At 47.9% G+C, this 20033-nt stretch overlaps 1 protein-coding gene across 1 annotated transcript in view; it reads left to right on the forward strand.

The window, feature by feature from the left end:
• HTATSF1 (HIV-1 Tat specific factor 1) overlaps positions 1-20033 on the forward strand; it is a 312441-nt gene that overhangs the window by 234616 nt on the left and 57792 nt on the right. The window contains exon 7 of the mRNA XM_078688603.1: positions 17409-17498. Coding sequence (XP_078544729.1) covers positions 17409-17498 — 90 coding nt within the window. The remainder of the gene's footprint in view (positions 1-17408; positions 17499-20033) is intronic.

Raw genomic sequence — 20033 nt, forward strand, 5'->3', positions numbered from 1 at the left:
TTCGAATTGCGTTTGTAAGACTGCCTTTTCAGGGATCTTCTGACTAGTGCTTAGAAAGTGTTAATTTTATTGCTGAATCGAGGGTCATCGCTTTAGCGAAATCAATGAATACTTTAAAATGTGCAGTCCCCTATATTGTCCTGTTGCCTACGAGTAAAACGTTGATCCGGACTTATTTAGATTTAGAGCAGGATGTTTCTCGTGACTTTTGCATCCGTCACTTACTTTTGAAGTAGCGCTCGTGTGCTCAGATGGCTCAGTGAGCTAACGCTCGCTGCTGTCCTCTAGTGTGACCTGTAAGCATCAAGTTCGAGTCCCAGGAAGGATCGCTCGGCAGAGTCTTAGTAAGGTATGGCTTTGTTATGTTATGTTACAAATATTTCTTAATCGCACTTACACCAAGCGGTTTCATGGCGCTGAGGGAAGAAAAACTGTGGCTGTGAGAGTCATGGAGATTTAATGATAGACTTGTGAGAATAAGCGTGTCCGCAGTAGGATTCTGAATTTGGTGTAGCAAGTAGCCAATCTCAACTCGTTCGGAAGGGAGTTCCAGAAACGGGGGGGCTAGGAAGGAGAATCTCAGACCTCCGTGTTTCTTCCGTCTGAAGGAGGGGATAGTGAGCAGGTGGAGATGGGAGGAACGGTGTCCAGCATGTAACACATATTTTCAGTGCTTAGAAGTGGCAGAAGAGTAGTAGTATGGAGTTCTGTATGCATTACAAGTTGCAGAGTTGTTATTAAACTGATAGGAGCACCCTGATGTACAGACACCGAACCCCAGCATAATGACTCAGAGTGTTGGTTAAGGTGGGGCGCTGCTCACAAGTACCCGTCTAATCTGTCTGGAACAGTAAATTAGTATTAATTAACCCCGAGAATATGGAACACACTTAATCCCATTTCAGCAATATAGGGTGATAATAAGCCCTAAGCTGTTCTTTTCTATTTCAGGTATGCCTGCTTGTTTTTTGTAATCGGTTTAGGGTTTTTCATGTACAAGTCCCACCGTTCTGTTCTTGAAGCGCTAATCATGTTTACAGGTTCAAACAATAGCTGTGTAAACAGATATTTTAACAAAGGCCTCCAAGAAACAAAAGTGAAAATAAATTGAGAGTTTACGACAAAGTCTCAGTAAAGTATGTGTTTGCATTTTGTGCAACTTTTGCGATCTCAGTTTTGGGACATGGTGGAAGAGGGCTCTAGTTTTTAATCCAGGTCTCAGTAAAGTATGAGTCTGCACTTTGTGCGGCTGTTGGGATCTCAGTTTTTGGAAAAGATGGCACAGGGCGCTAGTTTTCAGACAGTCTCAGTAAAGTATGTGTTTGCATTTTGTGCAACTTTTGCGATCTCAGTTTTGGGACATGGTGGAAGAGGGCTCTAGTTTTTAATCCAGGTCTCAGTAAAGTATGGGTCTGCACTTTGTGCGGCTGTTGGGATCTCAGTTTTTGGAAAAGATGGCACAGGGCGCTAGTTTTCAGACAAAGTCTTAGTAAAGTATGTGTTTGCATTTTGTGCAACTTTTGCGATCTCAGTTTTGGGACATGGTGGAAGAGGGCTCTAGTTTTTAATCCAGGTCTCAGTAAAGTATGGGTCTGCACTTTGTGTGGCTGTTGGGATCTCAGTTTTTGGAAAAGATGGCACAGGGCGCTAGTTTTCAGACAAAGTCTCAGTAAAGTATGTGTTTGCACACTTTGTGGCAGTGGGGTCTCCTTATTAGGAAATGGTGGTAGAGGGCCCTTGTTAACAAAAACTCAGTAAAGTATTGATTTGCACCTTTGTGGGTATTGGGATCTCAGTTTTAGGAAGTTGTGGCAGAGGCCACTAGTTTTCAAATGTTATAAAACATTGGTTGTATATGGTAAATTTTTATTTTCTCACCCTTATGACAGACATCTCTGTAATGTTCAGCGTTGTCTTTAATGCACATCTTGACAAGTACAAAGTGCTGTTTGTTTTAACAGACACTTTAGTGACAATGGAGGCTTCATTGTTCCTTCTTGTCACAGGCACAGGACCTCCACGAACGTCGGTTTTGTCCCATCTCACTACAGTCTGTGTATCAAGTGTGAGATGGGCACACAGGTAGGGAAATAAAACCACAGGGATAGCAAAGGAATAGTGGGCGAGCAAAGGAAGCGCAGGACAGAATTGAATTAAGGGTCCGATGCACAAAGCCATTTTGCTATCGTAAACACTTCAATTTGAAGAAGCGCAGGGCCTGAGACTGCACAATTGCAGTTTTCTCTATTTTCTGAAGCCCAATTCAGACTCCGAATAGCCTCTCTGACTCACAAAAGCGTGTTTGGTGATCCTATTACGAGTGCAGTTGCTTTTGCAAATCATTGATCAGTTATGAACACCTCAAAGGAGATGGCAACTGATTCGGAAAGGAGAAGATGTCGCTTTGTGAATTGCCAGTCAACCTTCGTGGGGAGCAGGCAATGTTCCCCGAGACCATTGCCTGCTCCCCCTATGTATTTCCAAACCTGAAACATATTAAGGTCTAGCTTGACAGTGCATCTGTTGCCAGACCATACGTGAACAACATAGAAACAGCTTTAGAAATCACTACTGAGAAAAGGGCTTCAGCACTTCCTACATGTTTATTCCCTTAACTACACACAGCCTTTGGTTGGGCAGAAGGTGTGTGTTTCCATTGAAAACAATGCTTGTATAGCACATTATTCCTTTGTGGAAAACATATGCTTAGCACAGTAGCCATGAATTGTTTATGGTAACAAGACTGTGAAGCCCTAGGTATGATATGTTCTCTAAACTGACCCCCTGGAGTTGCAGGATTTGGTTTCTAACCCCCTGGCACCGAAAGTATTATTCAATGTTGCCAACCGATTCAGAAATCCAGTTGGACTGCAACCCATACACCTGGACTACGTTGAGAAGGACATTTTTACTGGTAACAGTCAGTCCCAAAAGTTACTTTCAGAGACAAACATTGAACTCCCAACCCTCTTTAGTAAATGAGTAACACACTCAAAACAGTAAAAATAAGCAGGATATGTATTTAAAAAAAATGTGGGACACCCCCGCGCCGCACGGCCACCAGCTGCTGCGTGTGCCCCCTCGCTGTGCCTAGCTGCCTCGCTGCCGACTGACCCTGCTGCCGTCAGTTTGCCTTCCTTTGCCAATCGCTTGTGCCTGTTTTTATTTTCGAATCCCTCTCCCGTGTTTAGCTTGTTTTGTCGATCACCTGTGCTTGTATTCATCTCTTAGGCTTTTTCCCCGTGTTTAGCTTGTTTTGTCGATCACTTGTGCTTGTATTCATCTCTTAGGCTTTTTCCCCGTGTTTAGCTTGTTTTGTCGATCACTTGTGCTTGTATTCATCTCTTAGGCTTTTTTCCCGTGTTTAGCTTGTTTTGACATTCCTGTGTGCTTGTCCATATTCTCTAATCTTCTACCCGTGTTAGCGCTCTGTTTCCCGCCTCCCTCGCCGCCCCCGCTTCCCGCCACTACCGCCGACCCCGCCCCTTTTCCCTTCTGTTCCCTCCCCGCTCCCGCCTCCCAGCTGCTCCGCCCACCCGCGCACTTGGCCTTATATGGCGACCGTGCGACACAGGTGAGTGTGACCCACTTGTGGGACACCCCCGCGCCGCACGGCCACCAGCTGCTGCGTGTGCCCCCTCGCTGTGCCTAGCTGCCTCGCTGCCGACTGACCCTGCTGCCGTCAGTTTGCCTTCCTTTGCCAATCGCTTGTGCCTGTTTTTATTTTCGAATCCCTCTCCCGTGTTTAGCTTGTTTTGTCGATCACCTGTGCTTGTATTCATCTCTTAGGCTTTTTCCCCGTGTTTAGCTTGTTTTGTCGATCACTTGTGCTTGTATTCATCTCTTAGGCTTTTTCCCCGTGTTTAGCTTGTTTTGTCGATCACTTGTGCTTGTATTCATCTCTTAGGCTTTTTTCCCGTGTTTAGCTTGTTTTGACATTCCTGTGTGCTTGTCCATATTCTCTAATCTTCTACCCGTGTTAGCGCTCTGTTTCCCGCCTCCCTCGCCGCCCCCGCTTCCCGCCACTACCGCCGACCCCGCCCCTTTTCCCTTCTGTTCCCTCCCCGCTCCCGCCTCCCAGCTGCTCCGCCCACCCGCGCACTTCGCCTTATATGGCGACCGTGCGAACGCGCAGCGTTGACGCGCAGCGGGCGCGCCGATTGTGCGCCGAAGGCGCGCTAAAGGTAAGCCCGTCTGCGCCCGTCCGCGACCGGATCGCGACCAGCGCCAGGACCCCTGGCCCCCACCGACGGAAGCCAACCCAACGAACCTACACCGCCGCCGACCTAATCGCACTCAACACCGGCCGCATCCCAGGATGTCACCGCGCCGCCCCGAAGCACACCCACGGACCCTTCAGCTGCCGCGCCTGCAAGTTCACCTGCATCCGGACCTTCCCTGCACCCGCCAAACCGAACACCAGCAGCAACCACCTCAAGTGCATCCTGCTCAACACCCGCTCCGTCCACAGACACGCTGTAGAACTCTGGAACCTCCTCGACACCACCGCCCCGGACGTTGCCTTCCTCACCGAGACCTGGATGAACGCCTCCTCAGCCCCAGACATCGCCATCGCCATCCCGGAGGGCTACAAGATCATCCGGAGGGACCGCACCGCCAACCAGACGGGAGGAGGCATCGCGATCATCCACAGAGACACCATCCGCATCACGACCAACACCGACGACACCCTAACCACCGCCGAACACCTGCACTTCCAGATCCACACCAACCCGAAGACCACCCTCAGAGGCACCCTGATCTACCGACCCCCGGGGCCACGCACACGATTCAGCGAGGACATCGCCGACTTCGTCAGCCCGCATGCCCTCCCCTCCGCCGACTACATCCTCCTGGGGGACCTCAACTTCCACCTGGAGAACAACAACGACCGCAACACCACCAGCCTGATCGACAACCTCGCCAACCTCGGACTCAAGCAACTGGTGTCCACCCCCACCCACCTCGCCGGACACACGCTCGACGCCGTCTTCTCATCCAGCAACGACGTCACCTTCAGCCACGCAACAGGACTCCACTGGACGGACCACAGCTGCGTCCACTTCACCTTCAACAGATCGGCGAGCCACCACCACCAACAACAGGTTGCCCGCAGAAGCTGGAGCAAGATCACAGCCGACCAGCTCGCCGCTTCCCTGAGCCAGCACCCTCCCGCCAGCTCAGCGAGCCCCAGCCTGGCCGCCGACAACCTCACGAAGTGGATCAGCAACTGCGCGGACGAACTCGCCCCACTGAGAACCCCACCCAGCGGGCCCTGCAGCAGAAAAACACCATGGTTCACCGACGAACTAAAGAGCTCCAAGAAGAACTGCCGAGCCCTCGAGAAAGCCTGGAGAAGGGAGCCTACCACGGACAACATGACCACCCTCAAGCTCGCCACCCGGAAACACCACCAACTGATCCGCGCCACCAAGAAAAATACATACAAGGATCGTCTGGACAACAACGCACACAACTGCAAGGAACTCTTCACCATCGTAAAAGAGCTCTCCAACCCCAGCGCCGGAAGCAATGACATCACCCCGTCGCAAGACCTCTGCAACTCCCTCGCCTCCTACTTCCACAACAAGATCGCGGACATACACAACAGCTTCAGCAACCAACCAACGCAAGCCACAACCGCAACAACGCCACCCACCACCACCCTCCGCACCTGGACTCCAATCAACACAGAAGACACCATCCGCACAATGAACTCCATCCACTCCGGATCTCCAACTGACCCCTGCCCTCACCACGTCTTCAACAAGGCCGACGCTGTCATCGCACCCCACCTGCGGGACATCATCAACACTTCCTTCGACACCGCCACCTTCCCTGAGAGCTGGAAGCACGCCGAACTCAGCGCTCTTCTCAAGAAACCCACAGCAGACCCCACCGACCTCAAGAACTACCGCCCCATCTCGCTCCTCCCGTTCCCGGCCAAAGTCATCGAGAAGACCGTCAACAAACAGCTGGCAACCTTCCTCGAGACGAACGGATCCCTCGACCCCTCACAGTCGGGCTTCCGGGCGAACCACAGCACCGAGACCGCCCTCATCGCTGCCACCGATGACATACGAACTCTGATGGACAACGGAGAAACAGCGGCCCTCATCCTCCTAGACCTCTCCGCGGCGTTCGACACGGTCTGCCACCGCACACTAGCACAGCGCCTTGGCAACATCGGAATCCAGGACAAGGCACTAGAATGGATCATCTCCTTCCTCGACGGAAGAACACAGAGAGTCCGCCTACCACCGTACAAGTCAGAGGCCACCGAAGTCATCTGCGGCGTCCCTCAAGGATCCTCACTGAGCCCCATCCTCTTCAACGTCTACATGAGCCCCCTTGCGGCCATCGTACGCCATCACAACCTCAACATAATCTCCTACGCCGACGACACCCAGCTGATCCTCTCCCTGACCAACAACCCCGCCACCGCCAGAGCCAACCTGCACGAAGGGATGAGAGAGGTAGCCGAATGGATGACGACCAGCCGCCTGAAACTGAACTCGGACAAGACGGAGGTCCTCATCCTGGGCGCCTCGCCCTCCGCCTGGGACGACTCCTGGTGGCCCTCCGCCCTGGGCACCGCACCCAAACCAACGGACCACGCACGTAACCTGGGCTTCATCATGGACTCCTCCCTCTTCATGACCAGACAAGTAAACGCCGTCTCCTCGTCTTGCTTCAACATCCTGCGCATGCTACGCAAGATCTTCCGGTGGATCCCCACCGACACAAGGAAGACGGTCACCCAGGCCCTCGTCACCAGCCGACTGGACTACGGCAACGCCCTCTACGCCGGAACCACTGCCAAGCTCCAGAAGAGACTTCAGCGGATTCAGAACGCCTCGGCCAGGCTCATCCTCGACATCCCCCGACGCAGCCACATCTCCGGACACCTGAGAGATCTGCATTGGCTCCCGGTCAACAAGAGAATCACCTTCCGTCTCCTCACCCACGCACACAAAGCCCTACACGACCAAGGCCCGAGCTACCTCAACAACCGGATCAACTTCTACACTCCTAAGCGCCTCCTCAGATCAACCAGCCACGCCCTCGCCGCCGTCCCCCGCATCCGAAGAACGACAACAGGAGGAAGATCCTTCTCCTACCTGGCCGCCAAGACCTGGAACTCACTCCCGACCGACCTACGCCTGACCCAAGACCACCTCTCCTTCAGGAAGAAGCTCAAGACCTGGCTGTTCGAGCAGTAACGGCACCCCCCCCCCCACCCAGCGCCTTGAGACCCTACGGGTGAGTAGTGCGCTCTACAAATGTCATGATTGATTGATTGATTGAAATTCCTAGCCAGTGAATGAAATGTGACGAATGTGACGAGTAACCACGCAGAATAGGAACAGCTAAGCAGCGAAGCAGGTCATGAAGTACAAGAGCTACAGAAAATAATTCTACCATGTTTATTCAATTCTATAGTCCCAACACCCTCCTACTGATTCTTCTATGCTATGCTAGCTTTAGCTTCCATCAATAAATTATAAGCCTACTTCTGAATTTCAGAGATGGTGCAAACAGCAGATCTATTCTCAGAACATCATGGCACTGGCTGAGGTCTCATTCTGAAATAGCAAAATAGCTGTTTCCTATTGCCTTTGAGCTGCTCTGGAACACAACCCGCACCGAGTGAAGGCCACTCTGCTCTTTGACGCTGTCCGCTAAAGCAGGAGGTGCAATCTGGCATGACCTCATCTACAATATCCTCGGAGAATCTCCTCTCCATCTATAGAAGAGTTTAAACGCATAGTTTTAAAGGAAATAGTAGATTCTGGTCTCATTTTAGAACAGGCATGTACTGGTAATTATGAAAAGTTAAAATATATACAGAGGGCCAGGCTTATTTATTGTTAAAATTATATTTTAATCCAATAGGCATTTAAGGGTGGATTGTTATTACACTGTGGTAACGCTTCTAGGTAGACAATTCTGTACATAGAATCTCAACCGTAAGGTTAGAATGTTTGCTCTGTGATAATCCTTGTTATGCCCTTTTAGAAGGAATTGTATATTGTTTTGTCAACTGTTACATTGTATATATTTGTAATTTGTTATTATTGAATTTTTCTTATTATGCCATGTGGGAAATCATATGCTCAATACAGTAGGCTCCAGATGATTATAGTGACAAACCAGTGATAAAACTGTAGACCTCAATGCTTCATTGGGAGAACTTTTGTCATAAGTCATATGTCGGTTTATTATGGGAAGTTGCTTTGTGAGAGTAAGGCCAGATTTGTTTATGGTGACAAGCCAATGATAAAGTGTGTAGGACAGACTAATCAATGATAAAGTGGTAGGCTAGATGTATTCATTGGAAACATTATGTCAAATACTATAGATCTGTTTATTATTGAACATTACATAGAAGAAGCCCATTAATATGTATTGTGAAAAGCATATATTAATGCCAATAGGCTGTTAAGCATTGATTATGAATACACTGTGGGACAGGATGTGGAGAGATTATGTTACACAGAGTCTCACAGATTAACCATATTAAGGAACGATATGAACCCCATTCATGCTCATGACGGAATGGTCCCGTCATGATCCACAGTGCTCATGACGGAAGCATTCCGTCATGTCCACATGAGCACAAAATCCCTCTGCTGTAAACAACCGAGGGATTTCCTTTTTTTTGTCTGCCTCAGGAGGTGGGGAAGAAATTCCTCAACCTCCTGAGGCATTTTTTCCCCAATGCAATGACAATTGCGCGCTGACATCATTACATTGAAACTGAAATTACCCGATCAACTCATTGCAGTTTTAGTGCTTGTGGGGCTAACTCAGCCAACCGAACACCAAAACACACGGGAGTGGTATCATTAGAAAGGGTAGAATCCCCCCTTTCCAATAGTACGACTCCCTAGTGAATCCTTGTTTGGGGATCGCCGCAGGACGACAGTCCCCGAACAGTGACTCCACCGCTAGACACCAGGGAGGGGGCAGTGGGCACTTAGGCAAGGGTCTTTACCCCCCATATAAAAATTAGCATATTAAGTCTTTCTAACCCCGGGTGGCAGATGGGGGCAGTAGTCTCCCATCTGTCCCCCCCCCCCCAACCCATCCCCCCCCCCGGACAGAAACCACTGTAGACACCAGGGATTCTCTTCTTCATAGTTAAGGGGTGGGGCATTAGAGATTTTTGGTTTTTTTATAGCCAGGTGTGGGGGCTGCCCAGAATGGACATGCCAAAGCGCCCAAACACAAAATGGACTGTCGTTCTGCCCCCTGGGGGGCAGATAGGTAGAGGCAGGTTATTATCCCCGATCTGCCCAGACCCCGGGAGGGAGAAAGCCCACTAGACAATAGGTTTTATTTATTTTTTTATAAAAGAGGGGTAAGGGCTGCTCACAATGGGCTTGGCTATTCCACCAGCCCCCCAGCCCCCCAGAAAGCCCACTAGGCACAGACTTTTTTTTGCAATTTGCCTAGCTGTGGATTTTGGGTCCTAACGCTGCTGGCACCTAGGGAAAGTTAGCAAACCTGTAAATTTTTTAAACCTAGACACCCAGGCGTTTCAAGCATGGGGTGACTTGTGTGCCTATCACCAGGTTCTTTTACCGATAATTCCCTGCAAACCTCAAACTTTCTAAAAACAAAACACTTTATCCTCACAAACCAGAACCTAAAACGCAGGTTGTGATAAACAGGGGAAACCTACGCTTTTAGTCCCGGGCTCTGCGGCCATCTAGAGAAACCTACTAAAACCAGACATTTTTTAAAACTAGACACCCGCGGGAGTCCAGGGAGGTGTGGTTTGCGTGGATCCCCCAATGTTTTCTTACCCAGAATCCCCTGCAAACCTTAAATTTAGCTAAAAACATCACATTTTCCTGACATTTCTGTGTGGGAAAGTTGTGGGATCACCGTGCTGACACAAATTTACTACCACACAGCGTTTCCCCAGGTCTCCTGATAAAAATGGTACCTCACTTGTATGGGTGGGCCAAGTACCCTCGTCAGGGAAGGTCCCAAAACGTATTGTGGAGACATTAAAATGATCTATCACAAAACAACCTGGTTTTGCAAGCAGGGACACCTGCGTTTTTGGTCCCGGGCTCGACAGCCATCAAGGGAAATCTACCAGACCCAGACACTTCTGAAAACTAGACACCCGGGGAGTACAGGGAGGTGTGGGTTGCGTGGATTCCCCAACAGTTTCTTACCCAGAAACCCCTACAAACCTCAAATTTAGGCAAAAAAAATCAAATTTTCGTCACATTGTGATAGATAATGGGTGCAAGGGCTGGTAAAAAACAATATTATCATTTAAACTTGCGTGAGGCCTGGAATGACACCAGCAGACAAAGAAGTGGAGATGCAGCTAGTTTTCTCAACTGCAAATATGTAATGATGAGATTTGTCCTCGCTTGCCATAATGATGAGAATTGTCCTCGCTTGCCATCTTGGTAACACCCCATTGCAATAAATCTTGCAGACCTGGTTTTTGTGAGAAGAGATTGTCCGTTTTGGATCATGAAAAGGATGAATTCATTTTCACTCCTTTGCTGACTTTGGCTCCGGCGTTGCTGCAAGCTATCAGGCTCACCCTCCCACGCCTCGCGGTACCCGCTCCGCGGGTCCCGCTTCGTTTGCCCACCTGCCTGCCATTCCTGCTTCTCCCCGGATTTCAGCTGCTCCTGTGGGGTTGTGTGAGGCGGCAGGGCTGCGAGCGCGACCCGGGACTCGCTTTCCCAGGAGTCCCGGTGTCAGTGGCCGAGTCACCTGGCCCCGCTCTCCCTGACCGCCCCGCCCCAGCTGCAGCAGGTGAAAAGAGGTGAGGAACTTCTCTTCGTGGGACACTCCTTTGCTGACTTTGGCTCCGGCGTTGCTGCAAGCTATCAGGCTCACCCTCCCACGCCTCGCGGTACCCGCTCCGCGGGTCCCGCTTCGTTTGCCCACCTGCCTGACATTCCTGCTTCTCCCCGGATTTCAGCTGCTCCTGTGGGGTTGTGTGAGGCGGCAGGGCTGCGAGCGCGACCCGGGACTCGCTTTCCCAGGAGTCCCGGTGTCAGTGGCCGAGTCACCTGGCCCCGCTCTCCCTGACCGCCCCGCCCCAGCTGCAGCAGGTGAAAAGAGGTGAGGAACTTCTCTTCGTGGGACACTCCTTTGCTGACTTTGGCTCCGGCGTTGCTGCAAGCTATCAGGCTCACCCTCCCACGCCTCGCGGTACCCGCTCTGCGGGTCCCGCTTCGTTTGCCCACCTGCCTGACATTCCTACTTCTCCCCGGATTTCAGCTGCTCCTGTGGGGTTGTGTGAGGCGGCAGGGCTGCGAGCGCGACCCGGGACTCGCTTTCCCAGGAGTCCCGGTGTCAGTGGCCGAGTCACCTGGCCCCGCTCTCCCTGACCGCCCCGCCCCACTCCGTCCCATTGGTTCCAGGTTTATAAATTTGGAAACCCTACGCTGCGCGGGAGCGCGCGGGAGCGCCCGGGGCTAAGCCCGGGCAAAGGGCGGGCCCTCTGTGGCCCTCCGTGGCCTGCAGTGCCTGGCCTGGCCATACCTCTATTTTCCCTTGCATCCTAGCTTCGTAATTAAATTGACTATTGATTATACGCTTAAGTCAATTGGACATTCTCTATTTGCTGGTTACTCTACTTTCTGTGTACTCTTATCTGCTCATTTTGTGCCTATTGTCAATTTGGGGTTAGTTGTTAGTATTATCTTATTACCCCCAGTTGTTTTTTGCCCTGTCTAGAGATGTCCACCCGTAAAACTAGGAGCCAGAGAGCTGGCAACGACAAAACCAAAAAAGTTATTGGCACCCTAGATAATTTCATCTCTCGGACGAACTCTTTGATAGACCAGGGTATTTCTCTAATGGAAAGGAGGGTCTCGCTGGATCTTGCACAAGCGAAAAGGTCATCACTGGGCAACATAGCTCTGATTCATTCCCCGCCCCAAGGTCGAATCAACCTTGCTCTTCCTGTTGGGATGCCCATTGATGATTCCATTCCTGCCATTTGTTCCTCATCATTACCCATCAATGCCCCCGCTATGAGTACATTACCTTCCAACATCCCCCATCTTCCTGTGATAGTTAATCACGGTGATACTGACTCTTTTCAGGCGGGTGGGTCAGTTACTAATATGTCAGTTTCAAATGTCCCGAACTTAATAAATCCTCCAACTGTTAACCCCGTCACAACTTCACAAGGGATGATGGGTCCTAACTCTGAGGGGGATAATCTAGGTGTGGTGCTGGTTGTTGATGGGACCTCTCAGGCTCCCATTGATCATCCTGAGTCTGACCCATTGGATTCCACTCCTCATTTATTATCTCTAGGGGTTCCGGATGATATAACGCATGATAGCAGCTTGGCCAGTATTTTGGACATCAGCGGAAGCAATGATTCATCTATCAATTCAGGGGATGGGCTTGACTCTTTAATGGATTCTATGTCCACCTTGTTAAAATCATTGCTCTCGCCTCTGGAGAATAGGCTCTCTAAGATAGAACACCAACTTGCCACTATTCTTGCGTTGCAAGACCCTAGGTTGATTATCCCTGGTCCCTGTACTTCGGTGGTTTCACCGCCTGTCACTAATACTGGGCCAGGCAACCCAAACCCACCCATGGGGAGTATTCCGGTTCCCACAGCCAGTTTATCCAACACTTCTCAGCCGGCAATTAATACACTGAATAACATTAACCCCTCCACCTCCACTCGCCCGAGTGCAGCGAATAGGAATGTTCCTAGCGCAGCGATTAGAAAGGCACCCAATATCCCAGCTCCTATTATTCCCCAGATACAGTCCAGAAAAACTGCCACGCGACGTAACATCAATCTACCTCCTGATGCATGTCCGCATGTGGTCGTTTTGACGGGGATTCCTGAGCTGTCCACGTCCACCTCTGAGCCCTTCTGGGCGCTTAAAAATAAAATATGCCACTGGCTTGACAAAAACTACCCTCCACCACCTGGCCTAAATAAGAACATACTTATGGTTGAACGGGCCCCTTGGGTAGGTGGGAAGAAGAAAAGTATAAAGGGCGATTGTGTCGTTATCACGTTTGAAGATCCACGACTGGTAGAATTTATTTGTTCCCTCCCTCCATGTGATAACAAGTCGGTGGTATCAGCCAAACCCCTGTCTTTTTTCTATGCGCAAGAGGGCCATGTGGATGCTAGATGGAGTTGGTTGAGGCCGGCTAAGAAAGGTTTGGGGAGAGGTAGTAATGGGAACGCATCATTCAACCATCAGAACCCCCAACAGTGGGGAATGGTTGCAGAGGAAGGATGGAATCTAGTCCATAGGAGGAAGGGGCATCAGTGGAAGGGTGATTCCCAGTTTAACGGAGAAGGGTGGGGCCCACAGCTAAACTACCCTCTATTCCCCTGTTACAATCGTTTTAGTGGGCTGGAAGAGGTGGACTGACCATCACCTCAGTGTATTGAAGATGCTAATGGTAGTGGGGTACTTGCTCCCATAGATAGTGGTTCTATCGTTATTACTAGGGAGGAAATACCCGATCAGGATAGCATTATTCTAGACCCACTGGCAGGGGGTATTGATTCTCAGGCTCCCCCGAAAACAGCTTCATTGTCCCCTTCCCTTGTTAAAATCCTGTCCTGGAACATAGCGGGCTTAAAAAAGAATCTGCCTGATCCGGCATGGAATAAATTCTTAGAAGACTACCATATCTGCATGTTCCAGGAAACTTGGTGTGTGGAGCCAGAACACAAGCATGGTTATTCCACATTCTTTGTCCCTGCAACACAGCATGGAAGGGGGCGCCCATCGGGTGGACTACTCATCTGGATTAGGATAGATTTGAACTGTGAGGTTACTGTTAAATATATCCCTTCCAATGATATACTCCACATAACTGTTAAAAGGCAGTCTGCCAGAAATGTTTTGGAACTTTTCTGCATTTATGCCAGGGGGCTCCCAGGGGGCCAATCTTCACCAATATTAGAGATGTTAGACAATAGGCTTTCAGCACCCCCTCTAAATCCTCAATACTAGTGGGAGGTGATTTTAATTGTACATTTGAGCCTCTTGATGAGGACGATTCTCAAAATAAACCAGGGAACCAGCTTATTCTATCCTTATCACTGGCCCCAATCAAGAAGTGGTCGGCTCGAGCCATTCAGTTAAATGCCCTGGTGTCTGCCCACGACTTATGGGCCCTTAACGGCCGCACTACATCTGACCGTATGGGCGCTATGACTTTTAATCGAATAGGCTGCCCGTCACGGATTGATTACATCCTTTTAGATGTATGGTCATGGGCCAAACTTGTTGATATGGAGGTCAACCAGAGGATTGATAGTGACCATAATCCTCTCTGTATGGGCATGTTCTGGGGCGATAATATTGGCAAAGATACCCCAAATGAGCTGATTACTAAAGAACTAGTCCCCTCTAACTGTAACCGCAGGATTAAATGGAATGTGGTTAGGTGTAATGAAGGGACACTCGAGAACATCAGGGTTCTAGTTTTGGCTGCTTCACGTGCTCTGGCATCAGTGAACCAAACTTCCGCCCAGCTGCAGGGGTCTGTGCTGGCAGTTAAGTATAAAGACTTAATAGGGGAGATCAGTACGTTTTTCTCTAAAAAAAACAAGGGTTGCCCATTGATTAAACTCTCCCAAAAGAAGGGGAACCCTTGGTATACTGTCTCTTGTAGAGAAAAAAGAAAAGCCATCTCCCTAGCTATAAAAAACAAGGATGCACCAGCAGCCAGATCAGCTAGAAGAGATTATCGCACTAGCATTGCGAAAGCCAAAAAAGATTGGGAAGAGGAACATTGGCAGGCACTTAAGGAAGCGGCCCATGGGAAAAACGCCACTGTATTTTGGAAATTGATAAATGTCCTTGATAGACGAGGAGCTGACCCTTTTCCAAACCATATAACTGAGTGCCAATGGCACTCTCACTTTTCTAATTTATATGGCGTAGGCTCCTCGGAAGTTGCGTCAGCACCTCCTACAATAGATACTGGTTGTTTGGCTCAACTAAACGGTGGCTTTACAGATGCATCGTTCACGCCCTGCGAGGTCCAGGAAGCCATCCTCAAAATAACACCGGGTAAGGCACCTGGCCCGGACGGAATACCGGGTGATTTATTGTTGCAAAATCCAATGGTTTGGGCTGACTTTATTGTAAACATTATGAACCTTATCCACCTGGGCCACCAAGTACCTGACTCATGGAAAGGTGCCGAAGTTGTTACCATTTTTAAAAAAGGCGAGAGAGAGGACCCTGCCAACTACAGACCAATTAGTTTAATTGATGTCATTCAAAAAGTAGTTGGTAGGGTCATTGTAAATAGGATTGAGGGCTGGCTTATGGAAGAAAATATCTTGTCCCACTTTCAGGCAGGATTCAGAAGTAATGTAGGAGCAATTGACCAAGTTTTTAGATTCTGTGCAGTTTTTTGGAAAACAGTGTCAATAGCCAGAGGGAGCCTTTACCTGGCTTTTATAGATTTAAAAACTGCATTTGATGTAATACCCCGTGTTAAGTTATGGAATGTCCTATTGGATATGGGCTTCCCATCCCACTTGTTAAATTTTATTACCAAACTCCACGAGGGTACCTATGCTAGGATACGTTGGGGGACGCAGGGGCAACTTACAAAGAGTATCCCTGTCAACAGAGGGGTGCGGCAAGGGTGCGTGATGGCTCCCACTTTGTTCTCCCTCTTTATAAATGGGGTGGTGAAACATCTGCAAGAGACACCGGCAGACGCCCCCATTATAGCTGGGGAAAAAACGCCATCGCTCCTCTTTGCTGATGACACCCTTCTGTTATCAAAAACTCCCACAGGCCTCCAAACCCTTCTTGACCAGTTTAGTGTTTTTTGTCTGGAACGGGGACTTACAATAAACACAACCAAAACTAAGCTAATGGTTATGACCGCCAAGAAAAAATATAGGAATATCCACTTGACTTTGAATGGATCACCCCTCGAGGTGGTCGAAGAGTTTGATTACCTTGGTGTTAGGATTAATAACAACTTGAAGTGGGAACCCCATATATGTAAAATGATTTTAAATTTTAAAAGAGTTTGCGGCACTATTTTTAAAAACCAACGTCTCTCTGTGAGCAGGCCAGTTGCTCCTGCCTTGTCAGTTTATGAGGGTAAAGCAATTGCCTCAGCTGTTTATGGCTCGGAATTATGGGGCATTGAGAATTCTAATGATCATGCCCTAACGGAGAACAAGTTTTTGAGGGACCTGGTATCACTTCCAACTTCCACCCCACTCAAACCTTTATTTTTAGATCTGGGTAGGAGGTCTATTCGGGACATCCTCCAGCTCCGTCCCCTTTTATATTGGGTTCGTTTGAGGAGGACTCCCGAATTAGCTAACTATGCCTTAGTGTTAGATGAAATGTTAAAACTAAACACTTCAGGCAAAATCAAGTGGCTTAACGTCTTAAAACACCTTGTAGCCAGTGTGGGTTTAAGTGACGCATGGGTCTCCCAATCCCCCCCCACCAAAACAAGTGGTGAAAAAATTATACTGGGATTGGATTGAAGCCAAGGCGCTACAGAACCCAAATTGGGGACATTTGACTGAGATTTTTTTGACCCATAAGTGCACTTTAAAACTGGAATTGTTCTTGGATTTTATTCAGATTCCTCGGGAAAGGACTCTATATCTGAAATTTAGATATGGAACATTGCCCCTCAAAATTTTCACGTCTAGATGGAATAGAAGGAGGGAAGAGGATATAAAGTGTCCAGGTTGTTCAAATCCCGAAGAATCATTAGGCCACTTCTTTTTTGCCTGTAAGGCATACAGCCTACCTAGGAACAAATGGTTAAAACCTGCACTAAAGAACCTTGGTGTCAGGGATTACAAATCAGCTCTGCGTATCCTTACCTCCAATACCTCTTCTATGGTTATTATTTGTGGGGTTGCAAAGTTTTTATCATGTGCCTGGATTATTAGGACAAAGCTATTGAAAAATGTCTCTTAAAGTCAACTTTTCCACATAACTTTTATATGTATTTTTGTAAATGATGAACTGGTTTTATAATTGTGTGTGTATTATATGTTTGTACTTTTTATGATACATGTGTCGAATAAAAGTATAATGACTTGACTTGACTTGAATTCATTCATAGGTTAGATGGCAGTTTGTCTTCCAACTGTGAGAAAGTTCAGTTCTATCCTTAGGAATTGCCATGGCTTTAAGGATGACTTGGAGACCTTGTTTAGCATTATGTTTAGGAGATGTACGCATGCAGATATTTTGATCAAACTGTGCTTCTATTTCTGAAATTTAATTTGAATTGCAAAACCTAGTTAGGATATAACACTCTGAAGGTTCACTCAGCAATGGAGAGCAAACATTAAAGAATTGGAAGAAAAAACACATTCTCCATATTTTTAGCCTCATACTTGTTGTTTGATCTATTTTCAGGAGGATCCACTTGTATTGAATGAGATTCGTGATGATCTTCGAATTGAATGTGAAAAGTTTGGGCAAGTTAAGAAGGTCCTTATATTTGATGTAAGTATGGTCGTCCGCATGATAAAATGGTAATAATCATCCATAATTACGATAGGAGGGTAAAAGACCAACATCTTTTTATTTTCCTTACTCATTTGGTGCGTAGGTGCCACAAATGAAAGAACATGTAGGAAGGCATACAATATCCCTTGATAGATGGCAATTTATTACTTTAAATATCTAATTTACTACAGTAATATCTTGATTGTACTTTTGAGTTACTGTAGCTAGCTTTCACCAAGGCCTTTAAAGATTTGGGCCCTTGAAGATCTTCAGTTGCATCATTGTGCTTTCTTGCCTTAAACAGAAAAGTGTTGTGTTGCTGATGATATGTCATTGTTACTTGTGCGTTTTTAGTTGTCTAGATTGAACATACCTTAGCAAAAGTACACAGTAGTAGTGATTGGTATGGAACATTTTTTTACAGTGTGTAATGTCATGATGTCACAGGACGATATATAGCCGCCACCCCTGTGGGCTGACATAATTTCAGTGTGTTCAGTGCACTTTAAAATGGATAATGAAGCGCCACACTTCAAGATTTTGGATTTTGTTGAGTAATTTCAAATTCAGAATTGGATATTTCTGGCAGAGTTGCAGGGATGTCACCACTGAATGCTACAGAATTCAACCCATGTTGTGCGTGTTGCAAATGATGTCTGTTATGGACCTACACAAAGTCTGTGGTCTGTTACTGGTGTTTCAGGACCAAACACCTCTGGTTCCAAGTGCTGCAACAGTGCTCCTTTTAGCACCTGAAGGCAATCCGGAAAAAAAAGACCGAACTTTGTGACCAAGCATGGGAAACCAGGTCAATCCCATTCTGTGGGGACCATCATCTGGTAAGTCGATGTCAAAGGACATGTCAAAGAAGCAGCATAATGAATCGCAGATCTGGAGGACACCAGAGTCCTTTATTAGGTCTCGCGCCTAGCGTTGCAGTGCGCAGCACTGATCGTACAGCGCGAGACATTTAGTAGGTAAAAATGGGGTTTCAGATGCTGACCTAGGAATGGCACATGCACAAGCGTGTGCTTTTCCTTTAGGGGCACACTATTGGGCTTTGCATGCGTGTATTTTAGCAAGAGAGCACGCAATAGGGCAAAGGCGGGCGCATTGCTCCGCCCACGGCCTATTGGTGCCTATTATGCGCATTGGCCGTCATGTACTTTCAATTATCGTGCCCAGACATGGGCGCAATAATTGAAAGCACATGTCTCGCTGTGGCGCTCACTACTTGCGGGCTTCTTTGTTTTTTTGCTATGCGAGCCATTAGTTTGTCATGCCGCATCTACTTTAGCAAGCGTTTCACAACTTTTTTAAGGGACTTCTTACAGTACAGGGCGGCGCTTTTGCTACTAAGCCACGGTGGCGTCCATTATTGTTGTGTGAGTTTCCATTTCTCATGCAGCATACAGTAGATGGCGGGGATTTAGCTTTTTAAGCCAGATTGTTTATTTTTGTTACGTGAGGCATTAGTTTGTCATGCCACATCTACTTGAGCGAACTGAGGCGCAGCGTCCTCCCATGCAGCGCTTTGGCTTTACTAAGCCTCGGTGTCCATTGTTATGCGCATTTCTAGTTTCTCATGCCACAATCAGTTTAGCACACTGCTGCGCTGCATCTTGCCATATAGGAGATGGCGCTTTTGCTTTATTGAGCCGCGGCGTCCATTATTATTATGCGAGTTTTAGGTTCTGCGTTTTCCCATATAGGAGTTTGCGCTTTTCCTTAACTAAGCCACAGCGTCCATGCATCTTTCTAGGTTCTCACGCCGCATTCAATTTAACATACTGCGGCGCTGCGTTTTCCCTATATTGGAGGTTTTGAAGTGCTTATGTATTATCAAACCGTAGCATCTCCTTGGCGCATTTCGTTTTATGAACCTCTACATTTCGTTTTTGGATCTGTGCTTTGGGATTCACATGTTGCTTTCAGTTTCACACATCTTCTAATTTTATTCTTTGATGTGTGCCTTCTTCGGTTTTTGTGGCATTTGCATTTTTACCGCATCTCGCCCTATAGCTTTTTAGTAGGCAGCTGTTATATCTTATGCAGGTTTCACTTACCAGGCCTTGGCACTTTGGTTTGGGTTTTGAGGTTCTAAATCTTTACAGCGGTTTCGTTTGAGCAACACCAGGCATTAGAGCAAGTTGACTCATGTTATGGGCCTGGTTGGGGTTCTCCTGTGTGTGGCTTCATCTATTTTCATGGCACTTCCATGTTAACACAGCACTATCTATTAATGTTCTAATGCCCGCGCACACCTATTCCTTGGGTTGCCATGGCAATTTCTACACACTTGGCGTCTAGGTGCAGCCCGGAAATAAAGTAAAGAGGTGGATGAAAAACAGCGCGGACAGTCAGTATATACCAAGCACACCAATGCCAATAATACCACAGCGAGGGTGACCCAGGAGGTGTTATGAGAAATATTCTCATACTTGGCATCTTGCCAAAGCCTGGTAATAAAGTACAAGTGAGACAAAGAACAGCGCGCACAGTCATGAAATACTGAGCATGCAGTGCCTACTA

This window comes from Lissotriton helveticus, chromosome 4_1, assembly GCF_964261635.1.
Source record: "Lissotriton helveticus chromosome 4_1, aLisHel1.1, whole genome shotgun sequence".
Taxonomy (NCBI): domain Eukaryota; kingdom Metazoa; phylum Chordata; class Amphibia; order Caudata; family Salamandridae; genus Lissotriton; species Lissotriton helveticus.